This window comes from Bos javanicus, chromosome 2 (genome assembly GCF_032452875.1).
Source record: "Bos javanicus breed banteng chromosome 2, ARS-OSU_banteng_1.0, whole genome shotgun sequence".
Taxonomy (NCBI): Eukaryota; Metazoa; Chordata; class Mammalia; order Artiodactyla; family Bovidae; genus Bos; species Bos javanicus.
Genome location: NC_083869.1, coordinates 38,618,445 through 38,635,261, shown reverse-complemented (window position 1 = coordinate 38,635,261; position 16,817 = coordinate 38,618,445). Strand labels below are relative to the sequence as shown.

At 40.2% G+C, this 16,817-nt stretch overlaps 1 protein-coding gene across 2 annotated transcripts in view; it reads right to left on the bottom strand.

Moving 5' to 3' along the window:
* Positions 1–16,817, bottom strand: part of ACVR1 (activin A receptor type 1) — a 130,962-nt gene that overhangs the window by 42,595 nt on the left and 71,550 nt on the right. For both annotated transcript variants that reach the window (XM_061437447.1, XM_061437458.1), the window contains one exon: positions 11,291–11,364. In XM_061437447.1, coding sequence (XP_061293431.1) covers positions 11,291–11,357 — 67 coding nt within the window. In that variant the 5' untranslated portion in view covers positions 11,358–11,364. The remainder of the gene's footprint in view (positions 1–11,290; positions 11,365–16,817) is intronic.

Below are 16,817 nucleotides of genomic sequence, written 5' to 3'. Positions count from 1 at the left end.
CACTTGGACTGCTGAGAAAGAATAATCTAGCAAAGAGACACCTTGTATAAGTGATCCATTGACAGTCACGGGGGATTAATGAGCAGGTACAAAATAAAGCAAAATAGTTTAACTCAATGTCTCCCGCTTTCTCAAACTGTGGCAGAGCACACCATGATGGCTGCTGTCCAGGGTTTTTTTTAGGAAAGCCTTTCCCTCCAAGAGGAAACACAGACCTCTCCATTTGTCAGACCCCGTTTGGCTGAGCAAGCAGAAGTGTGTGGCGTCTTCAGCACATACCGTCCATACGCAGTCACGGTGGCCACTCACTAACCACAACAGTGCCCAGTGGAACCGCTCGGAAGAGCCTGCTCCTTTTTTGTTTCCTTTGAAGCCAGGGCCAAAGTTCCCAAGATCTTCCTAAGAACCACTGAGATCCACTCAGCCCTTCACCTTAGCCAGCAGCGGAGCCCACGCTGTCCTAAATGGCAGTCGGCCCTGGGCTGGTGTACGAGGGACAGGTGCGTAGTGGGCTATTTTCAGCTGCTATCAGCTCAATCACGAGCCGCACATGCTCAGTAGGCAGGCAAGTTTTGGTTGCCTTTCCAACCCTGGGCAGCCAAGACATACACCTTTCACAGCTGCCAGGGCAACCAGCAGCCCAGTCCTCCTCCCAAGACGGGAGCAATGAAAACAGTGTAACCTGGCCAGCCACCATGCCAGCCAGCCAGCCAGCAAGCAAGCTGCACCTCTCATGTCCCTGCCCGGGTTATTCTGAGCTGGGCTTACTGACACTCCATGGCAACACAGGAACAAAGGGCCAGCTAGAGAGGGATTTAAATATCTCACAAAAGTTGCTAGAAAAGTCAGCAGCTCAGCCTTCTGTTTCCATAATAAAAGTAGCGGTGGAATTATTGTTAGATTATTGTCGTTTGCTGCTGCTGTTAGAATTTGTGCACTGCCTACCACAAAGGTCTTCTCTCGGAACTAAGGGTTTTGTTTTTGTTTTGTTTTTGTTTTGTTGGCCACTATCGAGTTGCTATAGTTGGGATGCCTTTGAAAAGGCAGCACATGGGCCCTGTCTGCCCAAACCCTGCAGGAGGACTAGTTGTTCCCTGTCCCTTCACCTCTCATCTTGCTGTATGTAGCCTGTGATCCACTTCTATCACACAACTCCTTCAAAACACACAAACTGTGCCTAATTAATCTTTCAGTGGGCTTCCCAGGTGGCTCAGTAGCAAAGAATCCACCTGCCAATGCAGGAGACACAGGTTCAATCTCTGGGTCGGGGAGATCCCCTGGAGAAGGAAATGGCTGTCCACTCCAGTATTCTTGCCTGGAAAATCCCATGGACAGAGGAGCCTGCTGGGCTATATAGTTCAGTAGGGCTATATAGCTCAAAATAGTCAGACACGGCGTAGTAACTAAACAACAATCCTTCAATAGCTCTCTGTGTCCTCAAGATCCAAAACAAACACCTCATGCACAAGGCCCTGCCCGGCTACTTAGGCCCTCAACTCCCAACCCGAATGCCTTCTTCAAGCTGCTCTGCCCTGCTGGACCCCCTAGGCAGAGTCTCCCACCCACCCACTTCTCTGGACTTGGCCCTTCCCCTGTTTAAAAGTCCTCCTCAGTTCTTCCTTTGCTGGTCTAATGCCTGTCCATCCTTCCAAACCCAGCCTCCCTGGACCGCTGTCCCCAGTCCCAGCCCCATGTGCCATGTAGACTCTTCCTGCTGACACCCCAGTATGGTGCTGTAACCTGTGTCTCCTCCATCTAGACTTTGACTCTTTGACAGCAGGAACCCCTTTCCAGGTATGCTGACATCACCAGTACGGATCCTTGGCCTCATGCTGATCAATCAGCTAAAAGAAGGTTAAGACTGGTTCTCTTTTCCCAAACTTGGAATAAATTCTTTGAAAGGATATGCTTTCCTGTTCTGTCCCCAATCCAGATCAGTTTCTTGGTCGCTTATAATATTCTTTTTTATATTATGATAATTATGCATTTTGTCAAACACTCATTGAGCACCAACTATGTGCTGGGCACTGTCTCAGACACTAAAGAGAAAACAAAGACCACGCCAAGTCCCGACCTCTCTCACCCTAGGGCTCACTTTGCACGGATGGCCCCTCACCACCACCCTGTTACTGTCCCACATGGCACTGCAGATAATGGCTCTTAACAGGTAAGATAACCCACATTCAGAAACACAGTAAAAAGGAAGAAGATGGCTCATGACAGTGTTTGATGCTCTTCTGAGAAAGGCCTGATTCCTATGCAGGCCAAGAGTCTTCCTTTCAGAAGGCACTCTGACTAGGAATACCGTTTAATTACCAAAAATTACCCGGCTGCTGCTGCTAAGTCAGTTCAGTCGTGTCCTACTCTGTGCAACCCCATAGATGGCAGCCCACCAGGCTCCCCCATCCCTGGGATTCTCCAGGCAAGAACACTGGAGTGGGTTGCCATTTCCTTCTCCAATGCAGGAAAGTAAAAAGTGAAGGTGAAGTCGCTCAGTCATGTCCGACTCTTAGCGACCCCATGGACTGCAGCCTACCAGGGTCCTCCGTCCATGGGATTTTCCAGGCAAGAGTACTGGAGTGGGTTGCCATCGCCTTCTCCAAAAATTACCCTAAACCTTAGCAAAACTGACTGTTTGAAGCTCATGAAATAAGAAATGATGTGAAAGATAAACAGAAGCCATGAGTGTTTAACTCTACATGGCATTCTGCAGCATTATATATTTCACAGGAGTCAAAGTTTGAACTGGACTATTTGTTTTGCTTTCTCTATTTTTTACAATTTTCCTAAATGGGTCTGATTTATTATTATTATTTGGAGGGGAGGATTTTGTATTGGCTTGGTGTAAATATCAGAATTCAGAAAATAAACAAATTCAGCAAATAATAATAAATAAAAGAGGCTACTCCCTGCTCCAAGTCACCATTTGAATAAAAAAATATAGGTAGGGGTTTTTGTTTTTGCTTTAAGGTGTACTTCACCACCCCCTTCCAAGAGGAACTTCTCATTCTCCCTCCTGTTCCTTCTTTCCTTCCCACATCCCGCAAAAATACATATCCTCAGAAAGTCCATGCTCCACTCTAACCCATAACAAAGAATTAGATGCAGCATTGTGGAGGATCTAGGAAACACCCAGCTCTGCAGAGCTCAGATTCAGCTGATTAGAATCAGGGAGCAGCTGTTCCAGTGTTACCACCACGGCTGAGAAGGCACAAATGCAAACTTCCCTCTTCCTGTCAAATCACTGGCTTGCAGAGAGCGAATGGCAGGCTACATACAGTTGCAAAATAATAATAATAATAAAAGGTCTGGAGCAACTCTGTTGGAGACTGTCTGGGTTAGCTGTCAGAGTTCTCACCTGAGGGCAGCAAGGACTTCCGAGCAATATGAGCTCTTGGGAGCAGAGGGGAGCTGTCTTTCTTAAACTGTGGGTTATGACCCATTCTGGGTAGGCAAATCGATTTAGGAGTTCAAGAGAAGGTTTCTTTCTGTCTAAATGAAATAAAACTAAATAGAATAAAAAAGAGAAGAAACAGGAGTACATTAAAATAGAGTGATAGGTCTTTCATGAAATTTTCTTTTCAGATGTGAGTCCTACTCCATGATGTTTCTAAATGCAGGTGCACTGGGTCCAACTCTAAAGTGTTTCTTACCGTGAGTCAGAGAAGATCTTGAAGGTTGCCCCGCCCTGCGTCTTACACTATCTTGGAATGGACATGAGTGCTGAGTAATTACGACTATTGCGTATAACCATTATCAGGGGAAGTTGCCTGAGGTCATGCTAGATGGCAGAGGGAGGTTCTCAGCAGTATTTGGAGAGTTACAAATTAATTTTTTTTTTTAATTTTTAATTTTTTACCGAAGTGTGGTTTCTGGTATCCAGCAAAGTGATTCAGTTATACATACATGTATACGCTTTCTCATATTCTTTTCCACTATGGTTTGTTACAGGACACTGAATATAATAATTCCCTGTGCTAGACAGTAGGACCTTGTTTATCTAGTTTTATATATAGTAGTTTGTATCTGCTAATCCCAAACTCCTAATTTATCTCTCTCCTATGCCCTTTCCCCTTACAAATTAATTTTTTAACGTGTTTTGTTTTCCTTGGTGTTTACTTTTCAAAAGCAAAAAATAGCACACATTCCTACCAATCTCCTGCTTCCCCAGTTTTTCCATAGGGAGGAGATGGCATCCATGTTCTTCCCCCTTGAGACTGATCTCTGTAAGAGAGAAGGGTGGAAACTGTTGCACTGCCCACTCACTGCTGACCACAGGAAACCATTTAATGAGCTAGGGCCTTGGATTTGCTTTCCCATCTGTTCAATATTTGACTCTGATTGAATTTTCAAGTCCGTTCCACACCCTACCACTAACTTCTTTCATATAAATGCATTGAATATGAGCATTTTATAATGTTCACTAGGAAAAAAAAAAATTGGATGTGGCTTTAGTTTAACTACATACAGCTGAAACAAACATTCCCCAGGAAGGAAAAGCTGAAAGGAAGCTTTGTCACAGCTCACCTTGCATCAATAATACACTCACTCTGGTAGGTGAGAAAATGTGACAGTAAAGAATCGGTACCTTGAGCGTGCACAGCTTCATCTGGTATTTACATTTTAGGTCCTCATGACTAACAGCTCAGTGCATCTCATCTCTTCCCAACAAATCACTCATACGATGGTGTGTTAAAAAAAAGAAAAAGATTTTATTCTGAACAAAAGGAATAAATTATAGTAATGAGAAATGAGAGCAACAAATTTAATACGGAGACATTTCTCTTACATTCATTCACCCCTTCACGAACTTCCCGCACTCTCAATAATGAGAAATTCAAAGAAAGGCTTATTCTATTCTTCACCCCCAGTGGCAAAGAGGGGCACCTTTGTCGACCCTAACAAAAAGTCTATTGAAATGATCTCCTTCCTTCCCTTATTGGGTAATTGGGCTGGAAAGTCTGAGTAGTGATGGCTTTGGAAATACTAAAATCAAGTCAACCCAGAAAATAATTTAGTACTTAGCAATCTTCTCCAGGACAGGCCAGAATCTCTCACGGCAACAAAAGTTGCTGTAATAAAATCTAACTACGGCTTGCAAATATAATAAAATGTGGGTCATCTTAGCTTTGAAATATTTTTGAAGAAGCAGTATGGTATTCCACTCTAAGTTATTTGTGTCACGCTCATCCCTGCAGAAGCTCATGGGGACAAAGGTAAAACCAAACAAGGAGTTTCTGGGGCAAAAAATGGACTTCTCCCGGGTGGCATGATAGCAGTATTAGAGCATGATTAGTCTTATTAATGGGAAGGAAAAGGAAGGATATACGGGTAATTAGGACTCAAGTGCTCTTCTCTGTGAGAGCAAATAAAACTCTTCCTGCAGCTGGAGTTGTATATATAATGAATGTGAAAAATGCATACGAGTGTGAGAGAGAAATAAAAAACACAGACCCAGGTAAAAGGAACTCATCATTCACTATTATGAGCTCTCAAGTCAGCCTGTCATATAGGCTGGATTGAGCTGGTTCCAGTATGTGCCAGATACAATGTCAGTGGATGTAGCTAATTTAGGGTACCAAAAAATGCAAAATTCTGAAGAAGACTGATAATGACAAACTCTTGAACACTATTCCTCAAAGTATGCGTGAGTGCTAAGCAGCTTTTGTTGTGTCGGGCTCTTTGTGACCCCATGGACTGTAGCCCACCAAGCCCCTCTGTCCATGGGATTCTCCAGGCAAGAATACTAGAGTGGGTTACCATGCCTTCCTCCAGAGGATTTTTCTGACCCAGGGATCGAACTTAGGTCTCCCCCGCATTGCCGCCACCAGGGAAGCCCTGTTCAAGCTGTATAATCTTAAGCAATAGTCTAGATTAATTCAAAAGCACATTCCCACTAACCTATTTCATTAGGGTAATGGTAAGGATTATGGGAAAATAATATATATAAAACAGCCTAACATCTGACACATACTAACCACTCAATAAATAGTACCTATAAATCATTTAAAAAGTGTGGTTATAGTACGTATTTTCCAGACTCATGAGGTCTTTTTGGCCCCAGAGTATTTAGGATTCCATAGAAATTGTAAATGTTCTAAAGCAGGGGTCCCCAACCTCCGGGATCTAATGTCTGAAGATCTGAAGTGGAGCTGATGAAATAACAACTGAAATAAAGCGCACAACAGATGTGACGTGCCTGAATCGTCCTGACACCGTCCTCACCCACCTCAGCACCGTCTGTGGGAAAACTGTCCTCCACGAAAGCAGTCCCTGGTGCCAAAAAGGCTGGGGACCAAGTCAAACTTGGCCAAAATCACTGTTTGGGACCTGTTATTTAAAATGTTATCACTGTATCTCATCAGTGTTTAACAGACATTTGGGAGTATTTTGGTAGACTAAAGGAAAGAACCTTTGTTTCTTCTATTTGTTTTTAGCAGACTAAAAGGAGTACAATACCCAACAACATATATTAGAATTCTATTTTATGCACCAAGAATGCCACCTAGCTCCACTGAAGCCCAATTAATATGGTGCCACAGCTACTCTAATACAAACATCAAACATGGGTCCATTTCCTTGGTCATCTAAAACCCTGCACGAGACAATCTATGAGGCTCATATAAAGCTTTTAGTTATCTTCCCTATTATTTACCTCTTTCAGTTAAGTATTTTGTACTTAACATTTACTTTATGACTAATGTTGAGTATATTAGAGTGTATTACAATTAAGGGTTCTCAGTGGTGTTTTAAAAACTTTTTCTAGTAAACATGCAAAAACAAAGAATCTTTTCATAGAATATGCTGTTGATAGTTAACAAGGAGTTGAGTCATAGAAGGAAGACAAGACTAATATGATTAGAGCACTCTAGGTTACAGCTGGATATTGTTTTTTTTTTAAAAAGCTATTGTAACTAAAGGATGATGTGTTTTTTCCATACTTATAAACATGCTAGTGGTGGTGTTATATTCAATAGCAAAACCTTAGTGGCATCCATTTCCATTTCAGCCAGACTAACGCATTTCATTACAGATCTTCGCTGTGGCATTAAGAGGTCATTTGCTTGATTCTTTGGGCGGCTTAAGAGCTTAAAGCAGGAAAAAACAACCAATGGCTGAATTGCTAATACTTTTTCATAACAGGCCTTTTCATTTCCTCTTCCCCCATTCGTTCTCCACTTCTTCTCTGTTCATACTACATTTCTACCTCAATTTCTTTTCCACTCTCTTTTTTTTCTATTGTGCCTACATCATGAGTCCAACCAGGACAGCGCGTGAAACTTGAAGGACTGCCCTACCATACTGTTTATCTAGAGAAGCACATGGAATTTGGAGGGATTTCATTTCACAATGGTCTTTACTTTTTTGTTTTATTATGATGATATTGTATAGCCACAAAAAAAGGGAAAATCTGAGCAACTTGCCTTTTGTCTCTAGCCATTATCAAGTGTCCTCTGGGGGATAAAATAAACTCCTCAGCTGAGAACTATGGTTAACCCATCAAATGTTCCCAGTCCATTTCTTCTTATTCCTCATTCCTTCAACCTAAGACCATTCAACCTATCTTCTAGTTAATATACCTTCTACTCCTTTAAACTTCCATGCAGGATCCTTATTTCATATCTTTTTGGTGCTAATTTAAATGACTGCAATATTATTGGACTCTGTCAAACGACACTGCTTAGAGTGGGATACAGACTTTTGATACCTAAATTGGTTGACAATAGTGCTTTCCAACGGAGAACGCAATGGCACCCCACTCCAGTACTCTTGCCTGGAAAATTCCATGGATGGAGGAGCCTGGTGGGCTGCAGTCCATGGGGTCACCGAGGGTCGGACATGACTGAGCGACTTCACTTTCCCTTTTCACTTTCATGCATTGGAGAAGGAAATGGCAACCCGCTCCAGTGTTCTTGCCTGGAGAATCCCAGGGACGGGGAAGCCTAGTGGGTTGCCGTCTATGGGGTCACACAGAGTCAGACACGACTGAAGCGACTTAGCAGCAGCAGCAGTGCTTTCCAATAGAAACATAGTAGGAACTACTTTATGTAACTGTAAATTTTCATAGTTGTAAAAAGGAACAGATAAAATTCACATTTTTACTGTCTTCAAAACCCAGTGTGTCTTTATACTTATCAGCACATCTCAATTTGTATTAGCTGCAATGAGAGTGCTCAGTAGCTACATATGGCTAGCTCCCAGACAGGACAATGCAAATCTATAATATATGTCAATGAATATGGGAAGGAAGCAGGAACAGATCAAATATTATGATGCTTTTGAACTGTGGTGTTGGAGAAGACTCTTGAGAGTCCCTTGGACTGCAAGGAGATCCAACCAGTCCATTCTGAAGGAGATCAGCCCTGGGATTTCTTTGGAACGAATGATGCTGAAGCTGAAACTCCAGTACTTTGGCCACCTCATGCGAAGAGTTGACTCATTGGAAAAGACTCTGATGCTAGGAGGGATTGGGGGCAGGAGGAGAAGGGGACAACAGAGGATGAGATGGCTGGATGGCATCACTGACTCGATGGACATAAGTCTGAGTGAACTCTGGGAGTTGGTAATGGACAGGGAGGCCTGGTGTGTTGTGATTCATAGGGTCACAAAGAGTCCGACACGACTGAGCGACTGAACTGAACTGAATTGAACATATAACAAAATAGACTTCTAGTATATCAAGTACTGTTTTTCCACAGTGTTGGCTATACTAACTTGTCATATTATATGCCTCCTTGGAAACTTATCCAATGTATAGAGCCGATCACTATACCCCCAAGAGCCTGTAACAGACACATAAGTCTTACTGGCTGATCTGATCACAAGGCTGAGATTCACACCATAAGCACCACTTTTCATGGAGCAACCTTTTTAAAATAAAGTTCAAACTGCTTAATGCACAATAAAATATAGTTCATTTATATATCTAGAAAGATTTATACCAACATGCTAAAAGCAATTACATGTAAGTGCAGGGAATTATAGGCAGCTTTTATTTTCTTTTTCTCTTGATTATCTCTTTTGTGGACTCTGCATGGGCAGTATCATCCTTAAGTAGCCTTTTACAAATGGGGAGAAGAGAAGATAGAACGAGTAAAGCCCACAGATGCCAAAGCATTTTGCCCATGTGATCTCACACAACTAAGTTACCTGTGCCCCTTTAGGGTCTCACTGTTCCACTAAGCATTCATTCACATGAAAACTCTTTGTATAATTAATTGAACTTAATACCTAACACTTTTATACATAAAAATAGAAAGTATGTCTTACACTGTCTTAATGTATATGAAATTTACTCAAAATATAGCCACTGTGTCAATCAAGGGACAAATAGTCCCTGTTTCGATTCTACCAAAATTTGCTCACCAATTCAGAAAATTCAATCACTGCAGGCAACATCACTTGTGCTAATTAAATCACCAATATAATAAATTCACTAGTACCAATAAGAATACAAACATTTATATACACACACATATATATTAATCTTTGATGTCTTAGAAAACAGAAAAGATACCAATACATTTTCTGTTTTCTAAGACATCAAAGATTAATATATATGTGTGTACATAAATGTTTGTATTCTTATACAAACATCTGTTACTTCATTATATCTTATAGTGTACTCATGTCCAACTATACTATATTACATTTGCCTATAAATACCATTTTAATTATATGGCATAGTTAATTACATATTATTTTAAGAGAATTTTCTATTTCAGATAAGGAATTACACTGAATTTTTAAAACTTACATTTATAAGAAAGGTATGGTATGTATAAGAATTACATTTTAAGAAAATCAAGGGGCATTATCAAATATATATTATAAAAAGGGGGTGTTCACATGCCCCAAAAAATCTAGACACAGAACTTATACCCCCCTCATAAAAATTATTCAATTAATATTAATAGATCACAGACCTAACTGTAACATACAAACACTATAAACTCCTATTAATAATGCAGAAAATCTAGATGACCTCATTGAGTAAAGCAATAACATTTTAGAAGTATGATCCATGAAAGAAACAATTAATAAGCTGGACTCCATTAAAATTAAAAACTTCTGCCCTGTGAAAGATAATGTCAAAAGAATAACAAGACAAACCACAGACTGGGAGAAAACATATACCAAAGACATATTTGATAAAGGACTGTTATCCAAAACATGCAAAGAACTCTAAAAATTAAATAATAAGAAAACAAACAACCCAATTAGAAAATGGGCCAAAAACCTTAAAGACACTTAAATAAAGATATACAGATGGCAAATAAGCACATGAAAAGATGTGCTTTTTTGCATACTTCATACAGCATCAGGGAAACACAAATTAAAAGAATGAGACACTACCACATACCTGTAAGAACGGCCAAAATCTAGAACACAGTTACTACCACAGGCTGGTAAGAATGTGGAACAGTAGGAACTCTCAGACATTGCTGGCGGGAATGCAGAATGCAACAGCCACTTTGGAAGACAGCTTAGCAGTTTCTAACAAAACTAGACATATTCTAACATACAACCCAGCAATCACAATCCTTGTTGTTTGAGGAGTTGAAAACTTACACCCACACAAAATCCAGTACACAGATGTTTACAGAAGCTTTATTCATAACTGCCAAAACTTGGAAGCAATCAAGATGACCTTCAGTAGTTGAAGGGATTAATAAACTATGGTACATTCAGACAATGAAACAGAACTATTAAGCCATGAACAGACATGGAGGAAACACAGAAGTGTAATACTAGGTGAAAGAAGCCAATATGAAAAGGCTATACAGTGTATGAATCCAATTACATGACACTCTAGAAAAGACAAACTATGGAGGCAATAAAAGCATCAGCAGTGGGCAGATGTTGCAGAGGTGGAGCAGGACGAATAGGTGGAGCTTAGCGGATTTTTAGGGGAGTAAAATACTCTGATACTTTACCAACAGATATAAGTCATTTTACATTTGACCAAACCCATAAAATGTACACCACCAAGAGTGCACCCTAATATACACAAACTATAAACTGGGATGATTATGATGTGTCAATGTAGGCTCATCAATTATAACAAATGGATCACTTTGGTTGGGGAAATGTTGATAATGGAGAAGGCCATACATGTGTGCGGGAAGTAGATGACAAATCCCTTTGCCTTCCTTTCAACAGCTCTAAAAAATAGTCTTAAAAATGGGGGAAGAGGAGGATTAAGTCTGACAGGATTAAGAACAAGCTAGTTGACAGTAAAGTGAACAATACACAGTATGCTTATCCTACCCAACTGTGAGCCACTTACCTTCCATACTAGGGGAAGGGAAAGCAATCATCACGAGCACTGGAAGAATCATCACTCCATCCACCATTGTAAAACTGTGGAGGGAAAAAATAAGAGAGTTCAGTAAACCAAAAAAAAATGTAACTGCAGGAGGACAAATGAAGCATACCATCTTTGTACTTGTCATTCAAGGCCTTTCTTACAAATCCCTCTTACATATGTTGCCTTACTTCTTAGTAATTTAAATATGTACCCTTTACATGGATCTAAATAAATCATCTTAAAGGGTTAATCAGATTTCTCTCCTACTGGTGGCCAATCCAAGACAACATTCTCTGAGTCTACCCTCTTATAAAGAGCTCAAAAGGGACATGAAAAATTCTCAGTTATAAGGCTAAGTATTCCTAAAGGACTTATAAGGATGGGTATTCGTAAAGGACTTAAGTTTGAATTTTATCTTATTCCACTGAACTCAGAATTGGCAACAAGAATTCTGAGACGCATGAATAGACTGTTCTAACATGATTCTCCAAGCCAGGCTTCAGCAATATGTGAACCGTGAACTTCCAGATGTTCAAGGTGGTTTTAGAAAAGGCAGAGGAACCAGAGATCAAATTGCCAACATCCACTGTATCATCAAAAAAGTAAGAGAGTTCCAGAAAAACATCTATTTCTGCTTTATTGACTATGCCAAAGCCTTTGACTGTGTGGATCACAATAAACTGTGGAAAATTCTGAAAGAGATGGGAATACCAGACCACCTGACCTGCCTCTTGAGAAACCTGTATGCAGGTCAGGAAGCAACAGTTGGAACTGGACATGGAACAACAGACTGGTTCCAAATAGGAAAAGGAGTACGTCAAGGCTGTATATTGTCACCCTGCTTATTTAATTTCTATGCAGAGTACATTATGAGAAACGCTGGGCTGGAAGAAGCACGAGCTGGAATCAAGATTGCCAGGAGAAATATCAATAACCTCAGATATGCAGATGACACCACCCTTATGGCAGAAAGTGAAGAGGAACTAAAAAGCCTCTTGATGAAAGTAAAAGAGGAGAGTGAAAAAGTTGGCTTAAAGCTCAACATTCAGAAAACAAAGATCATGGCATCTGGTCCCATCACTTCATGGGAAATAGATGGGGAAACAGTGGAAACAGTGTCAGACTTTATTTTGGGGGGCTCCAAAATCACTGCAGATGGTGACTGCAGCTATGAAATTAAAAGACACTTACTCCTTGGAAGGAAAGTTATGACCAACCTAGATAGCATATTCAAAAGCAGAGACATTACTTTGCCAACAAAGGTCTGTCTAGTCAAGGCTATGGTTTTTCCAGTGGTCATGTATGGATGTGAGAGTTGGACTGTGAAGAAAGCTGAGCGCTGAGGAATTGATGCTTTTGAACTGTGGTGTTGGAGAAGACTCTTGAGAGTCCCTTGGACTGCAAGGAGATCCAACCAGTCCATTCTGAAGGCGATCAGCCCTGGGATTTCTTTGGAAGGAATGATGCTAAAGCTGAAACTCCAGTACTTTGGCCACCTCATGTGAAGAGCTGACTCACTGGAAAAGACTCTGATGCTGGAAGGGATTGAGGGCAAGAGGAGAAGGGGACGACAGAGGATGAGATGGCTGGATGGCATCACTGACTCGATGGACATGAGTCTGAGTGAACTCTGGGTGTTGGTGATGGACAGGGAGGCCTGGCGTGCTGCGATTCATGGAATCGCAAAGAGTCAGACACGACTGAGCGACTGAACTGAACTGAACATGATGCTAAAGATTAAGTGACTGAATAATCCAAGCCAAATTACTATGTTTGAGCTTTACTTTTCCTCAAAAGGATTAGAGGGGAAGCAATTTACAATCATCATACAGCGCTAAAAAAGAAAAAAAAAAAAAAACACACACACACAAAACTATAGCTTACACTTCATCTAGGACAAAGCAATGTATTCTTACATTACTTTAAATTTACCAAAGCATAGACACAATCAAGACAGGAAGAAATCAAATGAAACTTTAACCTATGAAACTATATTGGAGAGAAAATAAGATATATAAACTTTAAGTTGATACTGCCCTAAAACTACATGGGCAGAAGCTCAATGTTCTGAGTCAAAGGACAGCAACAGAGAACTTTTCCATTCGAGTAATTCCTGAAAAATTTTGGAAATTATGATGAGAGTTTGGTTATACTAATTCTTTATTACAAAAATAATTTTAAAAAATTAAACCCTGAACTAGTTGCAATCTTCTGGATGGCAAAAATAAAGAGAAAATGGGTAAAGTTCTTTAATGAAAAGGCTCATGTGCTATGTTACTCTTATAGCTTTAAAGCAAAGAATAAGAACCCATTGCTATCTAAGCTGTTTGGAATGGACACCTTCTGACTCATCATCTTAAAATCAAAATTTTTTGTTAGTGATTGTTCATGCCCCACACCTCTATTCTGTCTTACCACCCCAATTTGTCTACAATTGCATTTCAGACTCTCTCTTCTCTAACAGCAAGGTGAGAGAAAGGGTTAAAGGAGAGTTTAATGGACTTCCTTTTTTTACTTTTAAAAGCACATGAAACTTGAGAGACCCTTTTTTCTGTTTCCGTTGTTGTTGTTATTATTATTTCCATGTTCACCACAGATCTTTTCTAGAGCAAGCCCTTATTTAATATACAAATGCCTCACCTCCCCCTGGGATCCTTACAAAGATCTGTGCCTTTGAACAGAAGCACTCTGTTGGTTCCCTCCACTCCAGGTGACCTGAGCCTCCCCTCTACCTCTCTCCTACCCAACTCCCTCCTCCTGCCATTCAGGATCCAGTTCAAAAAGCAAATGCCTGGTGCAATAGCTCTCCATCAGCAGCGATTTCACCCCTCTCAGCACTGGTCTAACACGGCTCAGAATTAATCATTTGTCTATGTCAATCTCCAGCACTGGCCTACTTGCCCCCAAAGAGGTACATACTTCCACAGGCCATAGAAAATAATGCATTAAATTATGGAATGAATATACTAAAACTTGCATCTTATTTAAAAAATGATTTAATCTAATAGAGTGATAACTTCATCTTTTATGACAGTCCACTACAAGAGGTATCTTGCCGAAGTGGGAGTTACCTAATGTGAAAGAGTGGACATGGTTTGCTTCTAGAATAGTCAGGCTTGAAGGTTTATTTAAGTAAAATCACAGGTTGTAAAGAATCCACGTGCAATGAGGGAGACTTTGGTTTGATCCCTGGGTTGGGAAGATCCCTTGGAGAAGGGAAAGGCTACCCACTCCAGTATTCTGGCCTGAAGAATTCCATGGACTGTATAGTCCATGGAGTCGCAAAGAGTCAGAAAAGACTGAGCGACTTTCACTTTCACAGGTTGTTATGGCTAGATACAATGAAATGAGCCCTCTCCAAATTGCAAGTGTTCAAATCCATTAAGGAAACTACAGATTAAATATGTCATTAATGAGTACCAGAGAATAGTAAGAAAATGGTGGAGCTGATATCACTATTCCTAGTGGTTAATCAGTTTACTAGAGAAAAGCAATTAGCATTTAGTTCAATGTGACATGAAGCAGGCTCACCAACTTCAAAATTAAAAAATACATTAAAAACTGATTTCCATCAAGTATCACAAACAATAAACATTATCCTGAGTGACTTGAGATTTTCGTCAATAATACAATGTCATTACCATTAGCAATACCATAAATATTTCACCTTAAGTCTTTTTAAAAATTCTCCTTTATATATGTTTTATAGTAGTAGATTTATTTTATATAACACTTATGAGCAACATACACACTGAGGGTATACACTGAAAAAGCTTTTTAACTGATGAGATATAATCATCAAAAGCCTTTGAAAACCACTGAACTATCACAGTCTTATCTTTGAATTTCCAGCCCATCTTTTCTCCTTCCTTCCACAACTATTGGAAGCCTGCTATCAACAAAACAACTTGAAATTTTTCCGGAGGGTGGAGCAGCTTCCCTGGGGAGATTATATCTAAACAGGAACTAGAAAGATGAGTAGGAGGTACTACAAAAAGGGCGAGAGTATGTGAGTTCTCGTTTGTGTGTGTGCATGCGCATGTGTTTGTGTTGGAGCGGTGAACATTCTGGTGGAGACAGGCGGGCATTTAAGGAAAAAGGCAGTTTCTCGGCTTCGACACAGACCCTGTGGCCAGGGGAAGCATGGTGCATTCTGAGGACTTAAGACATATTTCACATGAAAAAAAAAAACACCAGGCTAGGATACAGAGAGCTTATAGAGAAGAGTGATAAGGAGAGAAAACCCAAGAAGGCCGGGGAGGTAGCCCCCAACCAGAACCTGGGTAAAACATGGTAAGCCCTAGTAAGTAATCCCCCTACTCACCTCCCTACATTCAAAGCCTTCTCCACTTCACTGTCCTTAGCACACCAACTGGCCAGCTTCCTGCCTGTCTCTGGACCTCTCTATATACGTTGCTGCTACTCCCAGTGATTGGGCCCATCTTTCAGGACCCAATCTGGTAAATTCCTACTCATCTTTCAAGTCTCCAATGTCACTACCTTCTAGAAGCTTTCCTATATCCTCATATTCCCTCATTATACTCTCACATACCATTTTGTTGATTTCATTCATAGCACTTATCATAATTAATAATTACATATTCATACTCATGTGTGTGCTTTGGAACATCTGCCTCCCTCACTAGACTATAAACATTATAGTAAAATCTATAGTCTATTTTGTTCATCGCTACCAAGCCAAGTAGGTGCACATTTAATACTTGCTGAATTCAAATTTCCCCTGAACTAATCAGTTCGATTTAACTTTAAATTCCAAAGAATTAGCAATGCCCCCTCCACACTCCTAACACACAAGCACCTGCAAAGGAATAGCAAGATTAAGGCGTTTATCAACTGTTAACTTTATTATCTAGAATTTAGTGCAGGTAGTAATAGTCAGCAGGTAACAAGTCCAAAGGTTTAAAATCAAGAATTCTTTCACAATTTAAAAAATAATTCTAAAGACAATCACCACTGGCAATTTTTCCTGTCACAAAACCAACAAAAGTTCATGCCCCTAAACACCTTTTAACTGATTATTATTGTGCAAGCAAAATTGAAACAATAGTTTAGGCTCCTAAATGGAAAACAGGGGAGGGAAAAAAAGGAGTTAAAAATTCAGGCTTCCAAACAAAATCTGCTGTTTAGAGATAGATAGCTCAAAACCTGCCAAAAATCTTTGGGGAAAAAATGTCAGCATCACTTATTGGTCACCACTTTTTCAGTGTCTGGACTGCCTTTGCTGACCAGTTAACTCAGCTATTAAAAAAGGGTACTTTCAAAAGTAAAAAGGTAAACAAAATGCAGAAAGGAGAATATTCTGGAATAAATTTTCTGATCATATTTTACTTATGAAAAACATCAATATGATAATGTTCCAACTTGAAGCCCCAGGGATCTATAAGTTTAAAATATGCTAAGAAGAAAACACTGTTTTTAAAAGTAATTTTAAAAGTACTCCTCTGTACTCAAGTATTTTTAGCTAAGGAGTTTCAAATGTGGGCTG